At 39.4% G+C, this 20,117-nt stretch overlaps 1 protein-coding gene across 7 annotated transcripts in view; it reads right to left on the bottom strand.

Moving 5' to 3' along the window:
- Positions 1-2,244: 2,244 nt before the first annotated feature.
- EVI5 (ecotropic viral integration site 5) overlaps positions 2,245-20,117 on the bottom strand; it is a 271,308-nt gene continuing 253,435 nt past the window's right edge. For 3 of the 7 annotated variants that reach the window (XM_033200699.1, XM_033200703.1, XM_033200702.1), the window contains one exon: positions 5,474-7,487. In XM_033200699.1, the coding sequence (XP_033056590.1) occupies positions 7,173-7,487 (315 nt within the window). In that variant the 3' untranslated portion in view covers positions 5,474-7,172. Of the gene's footprint in view, positions 7,488-20,117 lie in introns of all 7 variants that reach the window. The other 4 variants (XM_033200704.1, XM_033200705.1, XM_033200700.1 and 1 more) reach the window with 2 other exon arrangements.

Here is a 20,117-nt window from a genome sequence, read left to right as displayed (position 1 = left end):
AAAGTTCATCTATTTTGTAGCATTAGTAAAATTTTACTTTTTATGGCTGAATAGTATTCCATTGTATATGTAGTATATACCACATTTTACTTACCCATTCACCTGTTGATGGTCATATGAGTTGTTCCCACATTTTGGCTATCATGAGTAATGCTGCTGTGAACACTGGTGTGCAAGTATCTGAGTTACTGGTTTGAGTGTATGTCTACACGTGGAATTGCTGGGTTACATGGTAATTCTACAATTAACATTTTTAAAGACCACCAAACTGTTTCTCACAAAGGCTACACCATTTTCCACTCCCAGCAGCAATGTACAAGGGTTCCAGTTTTTCCACATCTTTGCCAATGGTTTTTTTTTTTTTTTTTTTTGAGCTCTCTAGTTTTCACAGGGCATATTTTCGTTTTTTAAATAGCCATCCTAATAGGTGTGTGAAACGTTACCTCATTGTGGTTCAGATACTACTTTTTTCACTGACTACTGGAAATAGAGTCAAATTTGTGATGCATCTTTAATAGGGGTGTGTGTGTGTGTATATATATGTGTGTGTGTATAATACACACACTTTTTTTTTTCTTTTCTTTTTTTAAAAAGAGACTGAGGCTTCCCATCTTGCCCAGGCAGGTCTCCAACTCCTGGCCTCAAAGGGTCCTCCCATGTCATCTTCCCCAAGTGTTGGAATTACAGGCATGAATCATGGTACCTGGCTGGTGTGTGTGTGTGTGTGTGTGTATATAGTTTTTGTTTCTGTATTTTACAGACCCTTGTGTCAAGGGCTGACTTTCAATATATTGCAGTGAGGGAGCTGCTCTGCAATGTACGAAACCCCAAATGATGTATACATTTTTGTTTGGCCCTAGTGGCTCTTTTTATGACCCAATTCTAAATTTATAGCAGTGGTTCTCAACTAGCAGTGATTTTCATTCTCTGTCCTTCCTGCTGGTGACATTTGACCATGTCTGGAGACATTTTGGGTTGTCACAACTAAAGGAGGGGGTGCTACTGGCATCTACTGGGTAGAGGCCAGGGATGCTGCAAAACATCCTACAATGTACAGGGGAGCCTCCCAAAACAGAATTATTTGGCTACTTCCAAATGTCAGTGCCAAGGTGGAGACTCCCTGGATTATAGCTTGTCATATTTCAGGTATCTTCAAAACGTGCCTTAATTCCTTTTGGGAGTAAAGCAGAATATACAGTAAGCTCTTGTGAACTAAATGACATTAACATTGTGATAAAGATGCAGAAGGTATAACTTTCCTTTTATGATAGTATCTATACGTGTACTCAAATTATATATAATTGAATGTATTTATTGAATTAGTTGCTAATTAATAACCTAAAGTACAATGTGAGATGAAAATACTGCTATTGATATTTCCAAAAAATTACCATGTTCCTGAAGGAAACAAATCTAGACATCTTTCACTGAAGATGGTCTTTCATTAAATTAAAAAATATTTACTGGGCCGGGCGTGGTGGCTCACGACTGTAATCCCAGCACTTTGGGAGGCTGAGGCGGGCAGATCACCTGAGGTCAGGAGTTCGAGACCAGCCTGACCAACATGGGAGAAACCCTGTCTCTACTAAAAATACAAAATTAGCCGGGTGTGGTGGCACATGCTTGTCATCCCAGCTACTCAGGAGGCTGAGGCAGGAGAATCACTTGAACCTGGGAGGCGGAGGTTGCAGTGAGCTGAGACTGTGCCATTGCACCCCAGCCTGGGCAACAAGAGTGAAACTACATCTCAAAGAAATTCACCGAATGCAATCACGTGCCAGATTATTTGTTTAGAACTAAAAATATGTGGGTGGACCAGGTGGATGTAGTCCCTGTACCTTCAGAGCACAAACCTCGCTAATGAACATTTTGCATCAGGCCAACCTTTTTTTTTTTTTGAGATGGAGTCTTGCTCTTTTGCTCAGGCTGGAGTGCAGTAGTGTGATCACAGCTCACTGCAACCTCCACCTCCCAGGTTTAAGTGATTTTCCTGCCTCAGCCTCCTGAGTAGCTGTGACTACAGGCATGCGCCACCACACCTGGCTAATTTTTGTATTTTTAGTAGAGACGGGGTTTCACCATGTTGGCCAGGCTGTTCTTGAACTTCTGAGCTCAAGTGATCTGCCCACCTCGGCCTCTGAAAGTACTGGAATTACAGATGTGAGCCACTGTGCCCCACCCATTCGTTAACAGTGTTTTGATGCCCCTCCTCTTTTAAAGTTGAAAAGCTGAAGGCAACAGAAATTCTTATAAAATGGAAAACTTTAATTGTTTAAAGCAAAGGCACAAGTAAACATTTCAGGTTATCATACAATGTTACAATAAAAAATTCCAACCATAAAATGAAACACATTATAACTTTGCTTCTTGGTAGTATATTGAATGTATTATTCTATCATCTCCTCTTTGAAGTGAAAAGAAAGGATAGGCAGATCAATGGATGTGATGTAAAAACTTGGATCATAAATAGCATCCACTATATCTTTAACCAGAAATTGAATTTCAGTAGAATTAAAATTAATTTTTAAAACTTAGTTTTGTTAATAATAGAGCAGCAATAACTTTCAAGCTAATACTCATTGTTTTAATAAGTAAATAATTGATTTCATGAAATGTTCGCTGTCAATGTCTGGTATGTTAATGTACATTAATCAAGCTGGTCATGAAACAGTTTTACCAAAATATAATTCATATACTTATTTTACTTTAAACTTGAATATTACAGTGCATTATATAAAAGATAAATGAGAATAAGGAACTAAATTATTTCTTATGATGTCAGATATAATATACTTAAAAAGGTGTAGACCTTATTTTCAATCAAAGGCACTATCTGGAGAGTTAACAAGCTGCATCATGTTCAGAGCTGAGAAAAAGTTTTTCTCCTTCCCAAATAACTGGCCGATTAGTTGAAACCTGACATCTCAGTTAGCAAACACTGAATACCTAATATCTAGCCAAAAAACAAACAAACAACAAACAAACAAACAAACAAACAAAAAGGCAGTGGGTGTAGAAATTGTGTAAAGTTACATCTTTGACTTCTTTTCCCAGGAAGAAAAAAAATTTTTCTTTTTTTTTAAAGAGTTAGTGTCTTGCCATGTTGCCCAGGTTGGAGTGAAGTGGTTATTCACTCACAGGTGTGATCATTACACACTACAGCCTCAAACTCCTGTACTCTAGTGATCCTCCTGCCTCAGCCTCTTGGATAGCTGGGACTACAGGAGTGTGCCAATTTTTAAAAAGGCTGTTGAAGTATTTTCTTGATCTAAAAGTGTCTGTTTCATTAACTCAATGCAATTTCCATTTTATTCACATCACTTGTATCCTATACTCGCAACTTGTCAACCCAGGATGGCAATGACACCAGGAATGTAATTATCCCAAGGGAGCAAGCTTTCTTATTATGAGTCATTTCATTCACTTTTCTCCCCTGAATATTACTCAACTCTAAGTGTTTAACTTAACAACATTTAAATATCACAAAGTGTCAGAGATTAAATAAAATTTATCAAGAGAACATTGTTCAATGCTTCAAAGTCTGGAACAACATACTTACATTAATTTGAATGAAAAGGAGTCAAACCAGGGCATGATATCCTATTGCATCCTAAAGGCCTGGAAGATTTTAAACTCTTCTGAGGTGTATTTGAATCAGATCTTCAAAGAAAAGAGTGTTATTTCTAGTTTTCTGTTGTCCAAATTACAAGAGTTTCAACGAATTAAGGTTTCCTTACCATGATTCTTTTAACACCTAATTCCTAATCAGAAATGGTACTTAAGAATATCAAAGTTTAGAATTCAAACATGATTCTGAAAATTTCTTATCTTAAAGTCAAATGATAACCTTTACTCAATAAAGTATACCCTTAAAGGTCTGTGATGCATGCTTTAAAGAACAGTGATGGGATTCTGGAATTCTTTCCTTTCTTTCTCCTTCTTGAAAGATACAGATATCTTTCTACAATTTTCTATGGAATAAGAGACTTCATCATATAAAATGGCTGGCACGTTTTCCCTTTTGAATAGTTCTGAGCATAAGATCCACCATGAAATTTTACGTTTCCAAATCATAAGCTTAATAGCAAAAGCAAACAATTTGACCTACCACTGAGTTAAACTGAAGAAGAAAAACCTGCATTTTAGAGTATGTTATCAAGGGTTAGCAAACTTTTTCTGTAAAGGATCAGATAAATATTTTAGGCTACCTGGGCCATACAGTCTTCCTCGCAATGACTCAACTCTGCTACTGTAGCACAAAGCAGCCATACACAATATTTAAAAGGGTGAGGATGGGTGTGCCCCAATAAAACTTTACTTATGGACACTGCAATTTGAATTTCATATAATTTTCATGTGATACAAAATATTAGTCTTTGGAACTTTTCCCCCAACTATTTAAAAAAGTAAAAACTGGCAGCTGACTGGAATAGCTTGTAGGCTGCAGTTTGCTGACCCCTAGTCTAGGTCATTCAGATCTCTTGATGTGAGGGTCAAAGCAATAATGTGGCCATGAATCATCTCACTTCACTTGGGCATCAATAGCCTTTTGAGCTGATAGTATAGAACTCTGAACGAAAAATCCCCAAAGCACAAGACAATCCTACGAGTAAGTGGTATCTACACTTATAAACTGTGTAGAGCTTGTAAGTGTTGATACTCATATATCTATCTGTATATATATTCAGGAAACATTTAAATCAAATTTATTTAAATTACATTGTCAAAAAAGCAGGGAATTGCCAGGTGTGGTGGCTTACGCCTAGTAATCCCAGCACTTTGGGAGGTCAAAGTGGGTGGATCACCTGAGGTCAGAAGTTTGAGATCAGCCTGGCCAACAGAGTGAAACCCCATCTCTACTAAAAATACAAAAATTAGCCAGTCGTGGTGGCGTGCACCTGTAGTCCCAGCTACTTGGTAGCTGAGGCAGGAGAATTGCTTGAACCCGGGAGGCGGAGGTTGCAGTGAGCCAAGATCGCACCACTGCACTCCAGCCTGGGTGACAGAGTGAGACTTCATCTCAAAAAACAAAACAAAATAGGGAATTGAGAAATTCTTCAGCTGAACCTTTTCAAAAGCTTTGGTGTTAAGGAGATCTAGGTTAAAATCTTGGCTCTCACTGGGTGCGGTAGCTCGCACCTGTAATCCCCACACTTTGGGAGGCTGAGGAAGGAGGACTGCTTGAGGCCAGGAGTTCAAGACCAGCCTGGACAACATGGTAAGACAGCTGTCTCCATATTAAAAAAAATCTTGGCTCTGCTACTTACTAGCTTGTAACCACAGGTAAGTTATTTAACTACCAGAATTTAGCCTGGTGTCAAGGACAGACACAGGGGCATGTTTTCAATTTCATTTCTCAGGCAAGCAAATACCTATAAAAACCTTGCTGGAAAGCCTAGTTCAAAATGTACCTGAAGGCTTAAGTCCTAGGTTTTGACAGAAAACTACTTATCTCTTTTACTCTATTTCATAATTTTTTTCTCCGCACGCAACATACTGTGCAAAACTGTGCCTCCATACATACTGAATTCTACTTTTCTCTTCCAAGGCTTTTTTCCATAGGTTAACAAAAAAAAAATTTTTTTTCATAGACTAACAAAAATGAGAGTAGAAAGTACCCAGTCAACATATTCATGTCATCTTTCCATAGTGCAAGTATAATTTGGGTGTTTTCTCTAATTTATCAGTGACAGGCATCCTGTTTTCTAGGAAATAATATCTAAATGATAAAGGAAAAACTGGTAGGAAAGGATTCTTATGGCTTTATCTATAGAACAAAAACTAGAGATTCTGAAGATCACGTTCATAGGTTATTTGTAGATACAATTGCTATGTTTCTTGGACCTTAGCCCATTACTTAATTTATATTCAGTAGAATATCAGCACTAATATGTGCTATAACCTCTTCAGTCATGAAAAATTTAGTAGTTACATACACATGAAATAAGATTCCACCAATAGTGTTTTCGAACAGGCATCAGTTATGAAACTGCTAGTGTTGAATGCTAAGCAAAATACTAAAGCTCTTAAAATATTAGTGTTTTATTTTTAACTTTTCATTTAACCTATTATTTACAGAAGTCCTGTTAGATGCCAAAAGCAGTCATTTTGCAACATGTATGTTCTTCATATAAAATGATGTTCAATGTTAGGTGGTACAGATTTATAAATATGTACAAATAAACAGTATGTCTGTAGTTAACCTACTACTCTGGTAACCAACACATGGAAGCATCATATGCACATAAAAGTTAAACATTAAAACAAAACTTAAAACTCTCAAAACAGATAAGCATGAATTTGTGTTTATGAAATTATATAAAGTCTTTGTGTGTGGGGACTTTCAGTGGCCCACCAATAATTTTCATGGAAAAAAAAAACCTCCCAGATACAAACATACAAGCTAGGCTGGGTGCAGTGGCTCACGCCTGTAATCGTGGAGGCTGAGGCGGGTGGATCACTTGAGGTCGGGAGTTTGAGACCAGCCCAGCCAACATGGTGAAATCCAGTCTGTACTAAAAATACAAAAAATTAGCCAGGCGTGGTGTTGCGCACCCGTAGTCCCAGGTACTTGGGAGGCTGAGACAGGGAAATTGCTTGAACCCGGGAGGCGGAGGTTGCAGTGAGCTGAGATCACACCACAGCACTCCAGCCTGGGTGACAGAGTGGATCTCTGTCTTAAAAAAAAAAAAAAAAAACAATTAAAAAAAAACAAAACACAAGGTAAATCAGACGTATGTCTTGGTCAAATGTCTGTAGACAGCCACCTTGAGAACAAATTGATAAACATAAATATACAATTTGCTCACTGAGCATAAAATATTGCACAAGAGCAGTTTTGTCTGAAGAAAACTCAATTTTCCATAGTTTTGAACTTCAAAATGGTTCCCCCATATAGATATAGTTGCATTTTCTAAACAAGAAACATTAATATTCAGTAATACTGTTAGAACTTTGTTTTACACATTAACCATATACCAGTCTACTTTATGGCAATGGTAAGTCAGTGGTAAAGATTTGGCAAAGATAAAAAGGCAGATAAGACTGTAAAATATATATATATATATATATGTATATATATATGTACATATGAAACACATTATTTCCAAAAATCCCTAATCCTATGATAGCTGATCCCTTAAATAAATCCATAGTCCAGGTCACAGTGATGGTCAGACAGTGGTTGAATACGACTCTCTTCTTCTCGGGGGCCGCTCCCTTTGAACCACTTGATCGCTCTCTCTGGTCTCCAGCACACTGTCTTCTGTTTCGCTCTCACTACCATCTGCCACTGCGGGGTCCAAAGACATCGAGCCAGATTTTCCGTGCAAAGGAAAACCAACGCCAGTTTCCTGTAAGGAATTATCTATAAAATCTTCATCGGAGGAATGGAATGATTCATCATCTCCTATTAAATGGTTGACAATGTGGATTCCATCAAAAGGAGGTTGGCCTGAGAAGCCCCTCTGGCCTTTTAGGCACCTGAGCTGTTAAAACAAAATCCAAGTTAATATAGTCAAATGGGGGAAACACACACACACCGAAAAGCAAACATTTTTAAGACTCTTAGCAAAGTTTTAATGATTTATAAATCATTTTCATCATTTACAGAACTATGGAGACATTTTAAGGAAGAAGGAAGTTTAAGGAAGAAGATGCCTTATTATTTTTCTATTTACAGGTATAATCATAGTTACTAATTTTTGAGTGCCTTCTATGTGTTATATAATGGGCTTATAACTTATTTTTATTTTATTTTTTTTGAGACAGGTCTCAGTCTCACTTTGTCACCCAGGCTGGAGTGCAGTGGTGTGATCTCAGCTTACAGCAACCTCCACCTCCCAGGCTCAAGCAATTCTTCCACCTCAGCCTCCTGAGTAGCTGGGACTACAGGCGTGTGCCACCATGCCTGGCTAAGTTTTTTGTATTTTTTGTAGACATGGGGTTTCACCATGTTGCCCAGGCTGGTCTCAAACTCCCGGGCTCAAGCAATCTGCCTGCCTCAGTCTCCCAAAGTGTTGGGATTACAGGTGTAAGCCACCACACCTGGCCTGTAACTTATTTTAATTGAATCATAACAACAGTCCTATGTGGTAGATTTTAGTATTTACTTTTCTAATTCTACAGATCAGGAAATGGAGACTCAGGAAGAGTAACTTACTAAGGACATATATAGCTAGTAGCAGAGTTTACAGTCAAACCAAATCTTCAATATACTAGAGATAATATAATAGACTCCATGTACCTATCACCTAATTTCAACAAGTAACACCCATCATGGACAATCTTTTTACATTACACCCCTCTTGTTCCTGGATAATTTTGAGATAAACTCCAGACATCCTATCAGTTTATCTGTAAATATTTTGCTGGTATTTCTAGAAGGTATGAACTTAAAAACCATAGTATCACACACAGTATCTTGAGAGAATGTCTCCATAGTTCTGTAAATGATGAAAATGATTTATAAATAAGTAAAACTTTGCTAAGAGTCTCTATCCTGTTATAATAGCCCAAAGGCCAGCATATCACGGTCACTCACAGTGGGGGAGGAATGCTGCTTCCCACTCATGAGGTTTCCTTCTGCATGGGGGGAGTGCCAGTCCAGTATAGTATTTCTGCCTTCTCTCCCCAACTCCCCCTGGGGAGAAGGTGGGGCTTTTCTTAGTGGGGAGGAGGAGAGAGGAATGGTACGCCTCGCTCATCTCTTTTCCCTTTCTTCCCATCTTTTAGAACGAGGCTCAAGTACTCAATCCGTGGAGTTTTGTAGTATAAGACCCTCACATGAGAAGGCTTAGGGTCAAAAGCTACTTGTTACTGGATGGGGAAGTCTGACCAATTCTAGAGTTTACTATTGAAAAAACTATGCCACATTTAAATCTAAACCACATTTTCCAAAACCAGTTTTATCATAATTAAAACATTTATTTTCATCATCTGCCACTTCTTTGCTCAAGTTTCCTCAAACTCCCAAACCCACAACCATGATAGTACCAGTTCTACTCACATACAATTAAGTCATCAGCTCTGCCCTCAAGAGTTTATGTTTTAAATATAAAGCTTGATTTTGACATTCTGTCACATTTCATTTCTTTCATGCACCATGAATTTTCTCCTACAATAAAGTGAAGAGTAAAAAACCAAAACCAAAAACAAAAATTAGCTACCAAATATCTACTCTATTAAGAATCTTGCTAAAATATGCTCCATGTCACGACTCCTACCCTCATCCTTGGTTCTCAGGGACAAACTCCTAGTCACAACCTTTTAATTCTTTAGATAAAGGCAATGTGAAATATTCAGGAAATATTACATACACTTTCAAAACTAATGGTTCTGAGAATAAAGACATTACAGCCTTGCCATAATACCTCCCAGCTTTCCTGAAAGACTTCCAGGACGAAGTGAAGAAACCTTAGCACTTCCCTGCTTATACAGGACAACAAGAATCAACAGGGATGCTGGGACTCAGAACAATGATGTCTGGCCCGAACAGACCTTCAACTATAAAATTCCTGTGCCCTAGACCAAGTGGACAATTTTATAGTGAGGTACAATGTAATTTAAATAATACCATTCTCCTTGGCAGAACAGAGGGATCTATACTTGGAGTTGAATTTTTGGGAAAAGGGCATAGAGCACCACAAAGGCCTCCTCAAGGTTGTGATACCCACTGCATTGTTACAACTGCCACGTTCTGATGCAACATCCTATCGCCATATTGCAACACACGATTTATAGCTTCAAGTGTTAAATTAAGTCAGTTAATCTCTTCCTTTCTCTTTTTCCCCCAGACCTTTTTGAAGAAATCATATGGAACACGTGTCTTCCTTCTTCCTGGCTGTTATAAAGGAGGAGTATGGCAGAACAACCACAACTTCCCAACTGTTTGGAAAGCTGCAGCTTTCCTTTGCTCTAACAAAATTTATTGCAATTAAAACACGCAGCCTCATCATCAGATGTAATTATAGAAAATTAACTATAGGTTGAAGGGTCATTTCCTCAAAATCAAAGGAATCTCACTAAGAGCTGTTAATATGGAATAGCAAAGGTAAAGGAATTTATTGGTGGAGAGAAAAAATGGTGAAGGTAAGCGACTATCTGGTAAAACTGAAGCTATCCCTTGGTTATCTGTCCCTTAGACTTAGGTGTGTGCACACTGGATCTGATGAGGGAGGAGTCCTGTACTAGGCCTGGAAGTGGGCATTTGGGGAAGGAATTCCAGGGTACTGAGTACCCAGAATATGTTCTAGAAGGGACTGCATGAACTTCAGGTAGACATGTCTTCTGGGAGTCCTCATCCTGTGGAAACGGGTTTGGCTAGAAGAAAGCCACAGCTGGGCCCTCTAAAGTATAGTCCTGGCTATCTGATCTAAATGGTATACTGCTTATCCTTATTACCAGACTGTCAGGGGCAAACTATATTTAGGCAACAACAAAAAGCAGGCAGACAATCAACCTTCCCAACCCCCCTTTCCCCCCCCCAAAAAAAAAAAATCCTTCATGGGTATTATATTATCAGTAGCAAACTGAGATTAGCATATTTCAAAATGTAATCCACTAGTCATCTGCATAAGAACTGAGGATCTCTGTCAAAAATGTAGAATCCCTCTTGAGATCTAAGGATTCAAAATTCTGAAATCCCAGAACATACATTTTTTACATGCATCTCAGGAAATTTTGAAATACGGTCAGACCTCTATTATCAGTGGGACCCACATTCATGGATTCAAACAATTGTGGGTCCAAAATAATTAGGAGAAAAAAGGATGGTTTCCTCTGTACTGAACATGTACAGACTCTTTTCTTATCATCATCCCCTAACTGATATAGTATAACAACTATTACATAGCATTTACATTGGATTAGGTGCTACAAGTAATCTAGAGATGACTCAAAGTATATGGGTGGATGTCTGTAGGTTATATGCAAACATCACATCATTTTATATAAGGAACTTGAGCATCCATGGATTTTTGGTATCTATAGGGATCCTGAAACCAATCCCCCATAGATACCAAGGGATGACTGTGCTCTAAACTCTCAGAATCACTGTGGTAGACCCTCTGGTTCAAATAAAATGGGGCTGAGACAGAAATAAGTTGATTTAGCTGAAATGGAACTATTGATTATTTAGGACTAAAGTGCTTCTGAACTATGAACATGCGACTAGTGTCTGGTATATAGAAATGGACGCGATCTTTCCAGTAGTACAACCAAGCTGTTCTGGGCCAATTCTACTACCTGGTGGTTGACACAAGGAAAACTGTTTAAACGAACTTTTTCTGCAACTTTCTTCTTGTGGTATAGAGGTAGGGTCTAAAGACCTATATGATTAAAAAGCCTGAATAACTCTGATGCACATCTCAGAATAGGGACCACTACTCTAGGCAATGGCTTTTGTTTATATTTTGGTTTTGTTTGAAATCTCTTGGGGCTCATTAGGGAATCAAGAATCTGATAAAAACTACCCATTTGAAAATTACACATACATAATTTATCATATGCTTTTTTTTTTTTTGGTAGGCGGGAGACAGGGTCTGGCACTGTTGCCCAGGCTGGAGCGCAGTGATGCAAACTCAGTTCACTGCAACGTCTGTTTCCTGGGCTTGAGCCATCCTCCTGCTTTAGCCTCCCAAGTAGCTGGGACTACAGGTGCCTGCCACCACACCTGGCAAACTTTCGTATTTTTTGTAGAGACAGAGTTTCGCCATTGTTGCCCAGCTGGTCTTGAACTCCTGAGCTCAAGCCATCTGCCTCCCTTGGCCTCCCAAAGTGCTGGGATTACAGGTGTGAACCACCATGTCTGGCCAAGCGTATGTTTTTCAGGCCCATTGTCTTTCCTAATTTTTGAATACATACTACATGAGTATCTTCAAACATTGAGCAACAACAAAAATTCTTTGTGAAATGCCAGTAAAAAAAAAAGTATTATATTTCCAGGTGAAATGAGACATGGGTTTTTTAAAGTCACTGAACGTGCGTGGAAGTATTTTTGAGACTCGCTAAGGAAATAGAGGCACCAGCACTCTCTGTAATTTTTAGTAAAAGACTCCTATATGAGGGAATCTTGGGATTCCCCAAAAAAGGATCTCAGTTTGATCAACCTACAATGAAGGTCAACAAGTCCTACCCAGGAATTCAGAACACCTATCGGTCTTTAGTTCCCTAGTCTTAATTACCAGAGATTTGAGGATAGTATCTACGAGAAGCCAGAAAAAAAGGCAATTAGGATAGAAGAGACTATCTGGGAAGAAGAAAACTTGTAAAAATCATTTATTGCCTCTGCAGACACTGCATCTATGTAAAAATAACAGGATGCTTTAAAAAAAAAAAAAAAAAAAAAAAGGAGGTCTTAGACACAAATTTCTCTGACCTGAAAGTAATGAGCTTCGAGACTGAAAAGGCCTATCAAGCGTCCAGGACAGTGGATAAAAGTAGACCTATACCATGATACATCACAGTGAAATTTCAGGACACTTGAAAGAAAGAAAAGGTAAAGCTTCCCGCCAAAAACAAAAACATGTTTTATATAAAAGATTTAAGAATCAGAATGGCATCAGACTCTCCAACTGCAAAAGACAAAGCAGTGGCTTCAAAATTCTGAGAAAAAATAATGTCTACATTAACATTTTTATATTTATCTTCAATTTTTTTTTTTTTTTTTTTGAGACGGAGTCTCGCTCTGTCGCCCAGGCTGGAGTGCAGTGGCCGGATCTTGGCTCACTGCAAGCTCCGCCTCCCGGGTTTACGCCATTCTCCTGCCTCAGCCTCCCGATAGCTGGGACTACAAGGCGCCCGCCACCTCGCCCGGCTAGTTTTTTTTTTTTTTGGTATTTTTTTTTTTTTAGTAGAGACGGGGTTTCACCATATTAGCCAGGATGGTCTTGATCTCCTGACCTCGTGATCCGCCCGTCTCGGCCTCCCAATATCTTCAATTTTTAAAATACCCAAACTATCAAATAAATGTGAGGCTAAGTAAGAATTAAGAGCAACAAGGCCTTTTTTTGTTTTGTTTTTTAAACTTCTTTTGGGTCAATTATGAGATGCAGAATCTAATAAAAGTTAGGAAACAACAGGTGCTGGAGAGAATGTGGAGAAATAGGAACACTATTACACTGTTGGTGGGATTGTAAACTAGTTCAACCATTATGGAAAAGAGTATGGCAATTCCTCAAGGATCTAGAACTAGATGTACCATATGACCCAGCCATCCCACTACTGGGTATATACCCAAAGGATTATAAATCATGCTGCTATAAAGACACATGCACACATATGTTCGTTGCGGCACTATTCACAATAGCAAAGACTTGGAATCAACCCAAATGTCCATCTGTGACAGACTGGATTAAGAAAATGTGGCACATATACACCATGGAATACTATGCAGCCATAAAAAAGGATGAGTCTGCGTCCTTTGTAGGGACATGGATGCAGCTGGAAACCATCATTCTTAGCAAACTATCACAAGAACAGAAAACCAAACACCGCATGTTGTCACTCATAGGTGGGAACTGAACAATGAGATCACTTGGACTCGGGAAGGGGAACATTACACACCGGGGCCTATCATGGGGCGGGGAGGGGGGAGGGATTGCATTGGGAGTTATACCTGATATAAATGACGAATTGATGGGTGCTGACGAGTTGATGGGTGCAGCACAACAACATGGCGCAGGTATACATGTGTGACGGGCCTGCACGTTGTGCACATGTACCCTAGAACTTAAAAGTATAATAATAAAAAATAAAAATAAAAAAATAAAATAAAATAAAACCTTTTTATGGTTTATCTCCCATAAACCATTTTTTTCAGGAAAGTAGATGATATGCTCCACCAAAATAAAGTACATCAAGGAAAAAAGGCATCTTTTGTCCTTGATGGAAGAAAGAGGAAGTCCAGTACTAAAGTATGGCAAAGGGAATCCCTAGGGTATTGAAAGATGTCCCCAACATCACAGCTGTGCAAGAGACCTACAGGCATCCAACCCAGACTAGAGACTGGAGCAGTCAGAAGAAAGATTTCTTCAAGAAGATGAAATTCATAGAACACCTAAACTGTTTGGATAGAGGAGATTAACACATAAAAGGAGATTTCATGACACTAGAGGACAGTTACACATAAGAGAACACACCAAACAAATGAAAAAAACAAGGCAATCATTTGGGCAAATGTATACTGGCAAAACAGTCACTTTAAGACACTATTTCCATACAACTGATGCTATTTGGCAATAAAAAGGAATGAAGTACTGATATATGGATGAACTTCAAAAATATTAAGCAGGCTGGGTGCAGTGGCTCATGCCTGTAATCCCAGCATTTTGGGAGGCTGAGGCGGGTGGATCAGTTCAGGTCGGTACTTCGAGACCAGCCTGGCCAACATGGGGAAACTTCGTCTCTACTAAAAATACAAAAATTAGTTGGGTGTGCTGGCGCATGCCTGTAATCCCAGCTACTCAGGAGGCTGAGGTATCAGAATTGCTTGAACCCCAGAGGCAGAGGTTTCAGTGAGCCGAGATCATGCCAGTGCACTCCAGCCTGGGCAACAGAGTAAGACTCTGTCTTTAAAAAAAAAAAAAAAAAAAAAAAAAAAAATATATATATATATATATATATATAGACACACACACACACACACACACACACAAATATATATATGAGCTCTTTAGTTTAATTAGATCCCATTTGTCAATTTTGGCTTTTGCTGCCATTGCTTTTGGTGTTTTAGACATGAAGTCCTTGCCCATGCCTATGTCCTGAGTGGTACTACCTAGGTTTTCTTCTAGGGTTTCTATGGTATTAGGTCTAACATTTAAGTCTCTAATCCATCTTGAATTAATCTTCGTATAAGGAGTAAGGAAAGGATCCAGTTTCAGCTTTCTACTTATGGCTAGCCAATTTTCCCAGCACCATTTATTAAATAGGGAATCCTTTCCCCATTTCTTGTTTTTGTCAGGTTTGTCACAGATCAGATGGCTGTAGATGTGTGGTAATATTTCTGAGGACTCTGTTCTTTTCCATTGGTCTACACCTCTGTTTTGGTACCAGTACCATGCTGTTTTGGTTACTGTAGCCTTGTAGTATAGTTTGAAGTCAGGTAGCATGACGCCTCCAGCTTTGTCTTTTTGACTTAGGATTGTCTTGGCAATGCGGGCTCTTTTTTGGTTCCATATGAACTTTAAAGCAGTTTTTTCCAATTCTGTGAAGAAACTCATTGGTAGGTTGATGGGGATGGCACTGAATCTATAAATAACCTTGGGCAGTATGGCCATTTTCACGATATTGATTCTTCCTATCCATGAGCATGGTATGTTCTTCCATTTGTTTGTGTCCTCTTTGATTTCACTGAGCAGTGGTTTGTAGTTCTCCTTGAAGAGGTCCTTTACATCCCTTGTAAGTTGGATTCCTAGGTATTTTATTCTCTTTGAAGCAATTGTGAATGGAAGTTCATTCATGATTTGGCTCTCTGTTTGTCTGTTACTGGTGTATAAGAATGCTTGTGATTTTTGCACATTAATTTTGTATCCTGAGACTTTGCTGAAGTTGCTTATCAGCTTAAGGAGATTTTGGGCTGAGACAATGGGGTTTTCTAAATATACAATCATGTCATCTGCAAACAGGGACAATTTGACTTCTTCTTTTCCTAACTGAATACCCTTGATTTCTTTCTCTTGCCTGATTGCCCTAGCCAGAACTTCCAACACTATGTTGAATAGGAGTGGTGAGAGAGGGCATCCCAAGAAACTACCATCAGAGTGAACAGGCAACCTACAGAATGGGAGAACATTTTTGCAATCTACTCATCTGACAAAGGGCTAATATCCAGAATCTACAAAGAACTCAAACAAATATACAAGAAAAAAACAAACAACCCCATCAAAAAGTGGGGAAAGGATATGAACAGACATTTCTCAAAAGAAGACATTCATACAGCCAACAGACACATGAAAAATGCTCATCATCACTCGTCATCAGAGAAATGCAAATCAAAACCACAATGAGATACCATCTCACACCAGTTAGAATGGCAATCATTAAAAAGTCAGGAAACAACAGGTGTTGGAGAGGATGTGGAGAAATAGGAACACTTTTACACTGTTGGTGGGATTGTAAACTAGTTCAACCATTATGGAAAAGAGTATGGCAATTCCTCAAGGATCTAGAACTAGATATACCATATGACCCAGCCATCCCACTACTGGGTATATACCCAAAGGATTATAAATCATGCTGCTATAAAGACACATGCACACGTATGTTTACTGCGGCACTATTCACAATAGCAAAGACTTGGAATCAACCCAAATGTCCATCTGTGACAGACTGGATTAAGAAAATGTGGCACATATACACCATGGAATACTATGCAGCCATAAAAAAGGATGAGTCTGTGTCCTTTGTAGGGACATGGATGCAGCTGGAAACCATCATTCTTAGCAAACTATCACAAGAACAGAAAACCAAACACCACATGTTCTCACTCATAGGTGGGAACTGAACAATGAGATCACTTGGACTCGGGAAGGGGAACATCACACACCAGGGCCTATCATGGGGCGGGGAGGCGGGAGGGATTGCATTGGGAGTTAAACCTGATATAAATGATGAATTGATGGGTGCTGACGAGTTGATGGGTGCAGCACACCAACATGGCACAAGTATACATATGTAACAAACCTGCATGTTATGCACATGTACCCTAGAACTTAAAGTATAATAAAAAAAAATTTAATAAAAAAAATATATATATGAAAGCTAAGTGAAAGACACAGGAGACCATATATTATATGATTCCATTTATGTGAGATATCCAGAATAGGCAAATCTTAATAGAGACAGAAAGTAGATGAGTGACTGCCTAGGACTGGGGGAGAAAGAAGAAGAAAGGGGGTGATTGCAAACACGCATGGAGTTTCTTTTGGGGTGATAGAAGTATTCTAAAGTTGTGCATATAGTTGCAAAACCACACAAATATGCAAAACCCATTGAATTTTATACTTAAAATAGAATTTTATGATATGTAAGTTATATCTTAATAAAGCTTTTTTTTGTTTTAAAGTAGAGCCAGAAAAACAAGAACATCATTTTCCAACCCCCCTGATAACAACATCTTGGAAACGTGTGAAAAATAAAACTTCCCAGGCCTGTCTTCAGTCTCCACTCCAGAAGAAAGGCCTGAGAAGAGGCATACTTAAGCACTTACGTGCTTGCTGTTCTGTTGTGAGTGACATTTATATAATTCTAATGATGTAAATGTAAACTAATGATGTACATCCCGTAAAGTAATCTAACAAAAATCACTAAATTAGTAGAATGGAGGGATAAAAAGTTTGTGGGTTCATGGTGGGGGTGAGGAGAATGAAAAAGAGATAAATCCTTCCCTATGTAAAGATGCCAAAACTGAACACTCAAGAATTAGAGGCCAGGCACGGTGGCTCACATCTGTAATCCTAGCACTTTGGGAGGCTAAGGCGGGTGAATCGCTTGAGCCTAGGAGTATGAGACCAGCCTGGGCAACAATGTGAGACCCTGTCTCTACAAAAAACACAAAAATTAGCTGGGCGTGGTAGTGTGTACCTGTAGTCCCAACTACTCAGGAAGCTGAGGTGGGAGGATTGCTTGAGCATAGGAGGTCAAGGCTGCAGTGAGCTATGGTCCCACCACCACTGCATTCTAGCCTGGGTGATAAAGTGCGACCCTGTCTAAAAAACCAAAACAACAAAAACAGAATTAGTTTGAAAATAGTGGCCTGCAGAAAGCAAGTATGAGATTGCTTCTTTTTTTTTTTTTTTTGAGACAGGGTATCACTCTGTCACCCAGGCTGGAGTGCAGTGGCACGATCTCAGCTCATTGCAGCCTCTAGCTCCCAAGCTCAGGTGATCCTCCCACCACAGTCTTCCGAGTAGGTGGGACTACAGGCGTGGGCCACCACACCTGGCTAATTTATGTATTTTCTTTACAGACAGAGTTTTGCTATGTTGCCCAGGCTGGTCTCAAACTCTTGGGCTCATGCAATCCACCCACCTTGGCCTCCCAAAGTGCTGAGATTACAGGCGTTAAGCCACTTTGTCCAGCCAAGACTGCTTCTTTTTGTAAAAGTCTTTTAATTATTCTTTGGCTCTTTAAATTATTTGTATGACAAATGTAAACATTAAAAAATTAAAACCTCCACTTCAAAAGAAGAAATAAAATATATGCTTTATCCAAAATTCAAAGACTGACAGCTGGGTGTGGTGGCTCACGCCTGTAATCCCAGCACTTTGGGAGGCCGAGGCAGGTGGATCATTGAGGTCAGGAGCTTGAGACCAGCCTGGCCAACATGGTGAAACTCCGTCTCTACTAAAAATACAAAAATTAGCGGGGTGTGGTGGCAGGCACCTGTAATCCCAGCTACTCGGAAGGCTGAGGCAGGAGAATTGCTTGAACCCGGGAGGTGGGGGTTCACTAGCTGAGATCACGCCACTGCACTCCAGCCTGGGTGACAGAGCAAGACTCTGTCTTGAAAAAAAAAAAAAAAAAGAATTTACACCCTCAACAACACTGAAAAGTTCTGGTTTCCCTACAACTCTGCATCACTTTTTTGCTTTTTCATTTTTGTCAGTTAGATAAGTAAAAAGTTTAAAACATTCATTCATGAGACAGGGTCTCCCTCTGTCACCCAGGCTAGAGTGCAAGGACACAATCATAGCTCACTGCATCCTTGAACTCCTGGGCTCAAGTGATCCTCCTGCCTCAGACTCCTGAGTAGCTAGGACTTAACAGGTGCATGTCACCATGCACGGCTTTTTTTTTTTTTTTTTTTTTGAGACAAGATGTCGCTGTGTTGTCTCGGCTGGAATAAAGTGACAAGATCATGGCTCACGGCAGCCTCAAAACTCTGGGCCCTAGCAATTCTCCCACCTCAGCCTCCTGAGTAGCTAGGACTACAGGAGCACTCCACCACACCAACTAGTATTTATTTTATTTCTGTAGAGATGAGGTTTCACTCTGTTGCCCAGGCTGGTCTTTAACTACTAGCCTCAAGGAATTCCCTCATCTCAGCCTTCCAAAGTGGTGGGATTACAGTCATGAGCCACTGAACTTAGACTGTGACTAACTTTTTTTGTACAGGCAGGGTCTCACTATGTTCCTTAGGCTGGTCTTGAACTCCTAGCCTCAAACAATCCTCCTGCCTCAGCCTCCCAAAGTGCTGCAATTATAGGCGTGAGTCACAGTGCCTGGCCTTTAACTTTTTATTATGAATTTTTTTAAAAAAAATAAAGTGAATAATTTAGTGAACCCCCATGTTGTCATCACCTTGCTCTAACAATCATTAAAATATGGCCACTTTGTTTCCATGTTAACATTCCCCCCTCCACCCTCACCCTGGCAACCATGGACTATTTATTTGTAAGCAAATGAAAAAGGATTTTTAAATAATGACCTTGGCCTGTTGAAATAGCTATATTTCAACATTTAAAAAAAATTTTATATATATATATTTTAAAAATTACATAATCAAATTCAGTCCTTCATATTATTTTATCTTCAAAGATGGGTATATAAAATAAGTAAAAACAAGTTTATGTTATAATCTTTGTTTCTTTCTAATGAATGTCTTCTAGTTTCTGTGACATTTTAAAATAATGTATTTCAGGTATTCATTAGATGTGCTATCTTCCAAATAACATCAGCAAAAAGAGTCACAACTACCAGAGAGACATTCTCACTGGCTATTCAACTCAGCGAGCTGCTCTAGAGTCTTTACTTCTGTGAGAATATTAGAGATGTTAAGAGTAGCCTTCTGACTTGCTAATTCGCTAGACCAGTAATTTGGTATGTATAATAACCCCCTGGGTGACTGGACATGGTGGCTCACGCTTGTAATCCCAGCACTTTGGAAGGCTGAGGCTGGCAGATCACTTGAAGTCCAAAGTTCGAGATCAGCCTGGCCAAATGAAACCCTGACTCTACTAAAAATACAAAAATTAGCCGGGTGTAGTGGTGCATGCCTGTAGTCCCAGCTTAGTCCCAGCTACTCAGGAGGCTGAGGCAGGAGAAGAGCGTGAACCCGGGAGGTGGAGCTTGCAGTGGGCTGAGATCGCACCACTGCACTCCAGCCCAGGCGACAG

This window comes from Trachypithecus francoisi, unplaced genomic scaffold, assembly GCF_009764315.1.
Source record: "Trachypithecus francoisi isolate TF-2019V2 unplaced genomic scaffold, Tfra_2.0 Lachesis_group5, whole genome shotgun sequence".
In the NCBI taxonomy this organism is placed as follows: domain Eukaryota; kingdom Metazoa; phylum Chordata; class Mammalia; order Primates; family Cercopithecidae; genus Trachypithecus; species Trachypithecus francoisi.
The sequence above is the reverse complement of the archived record's forward strand: the minus strand, read 5'-3'. Positions and strand labels throughout refer to the sequence as shown.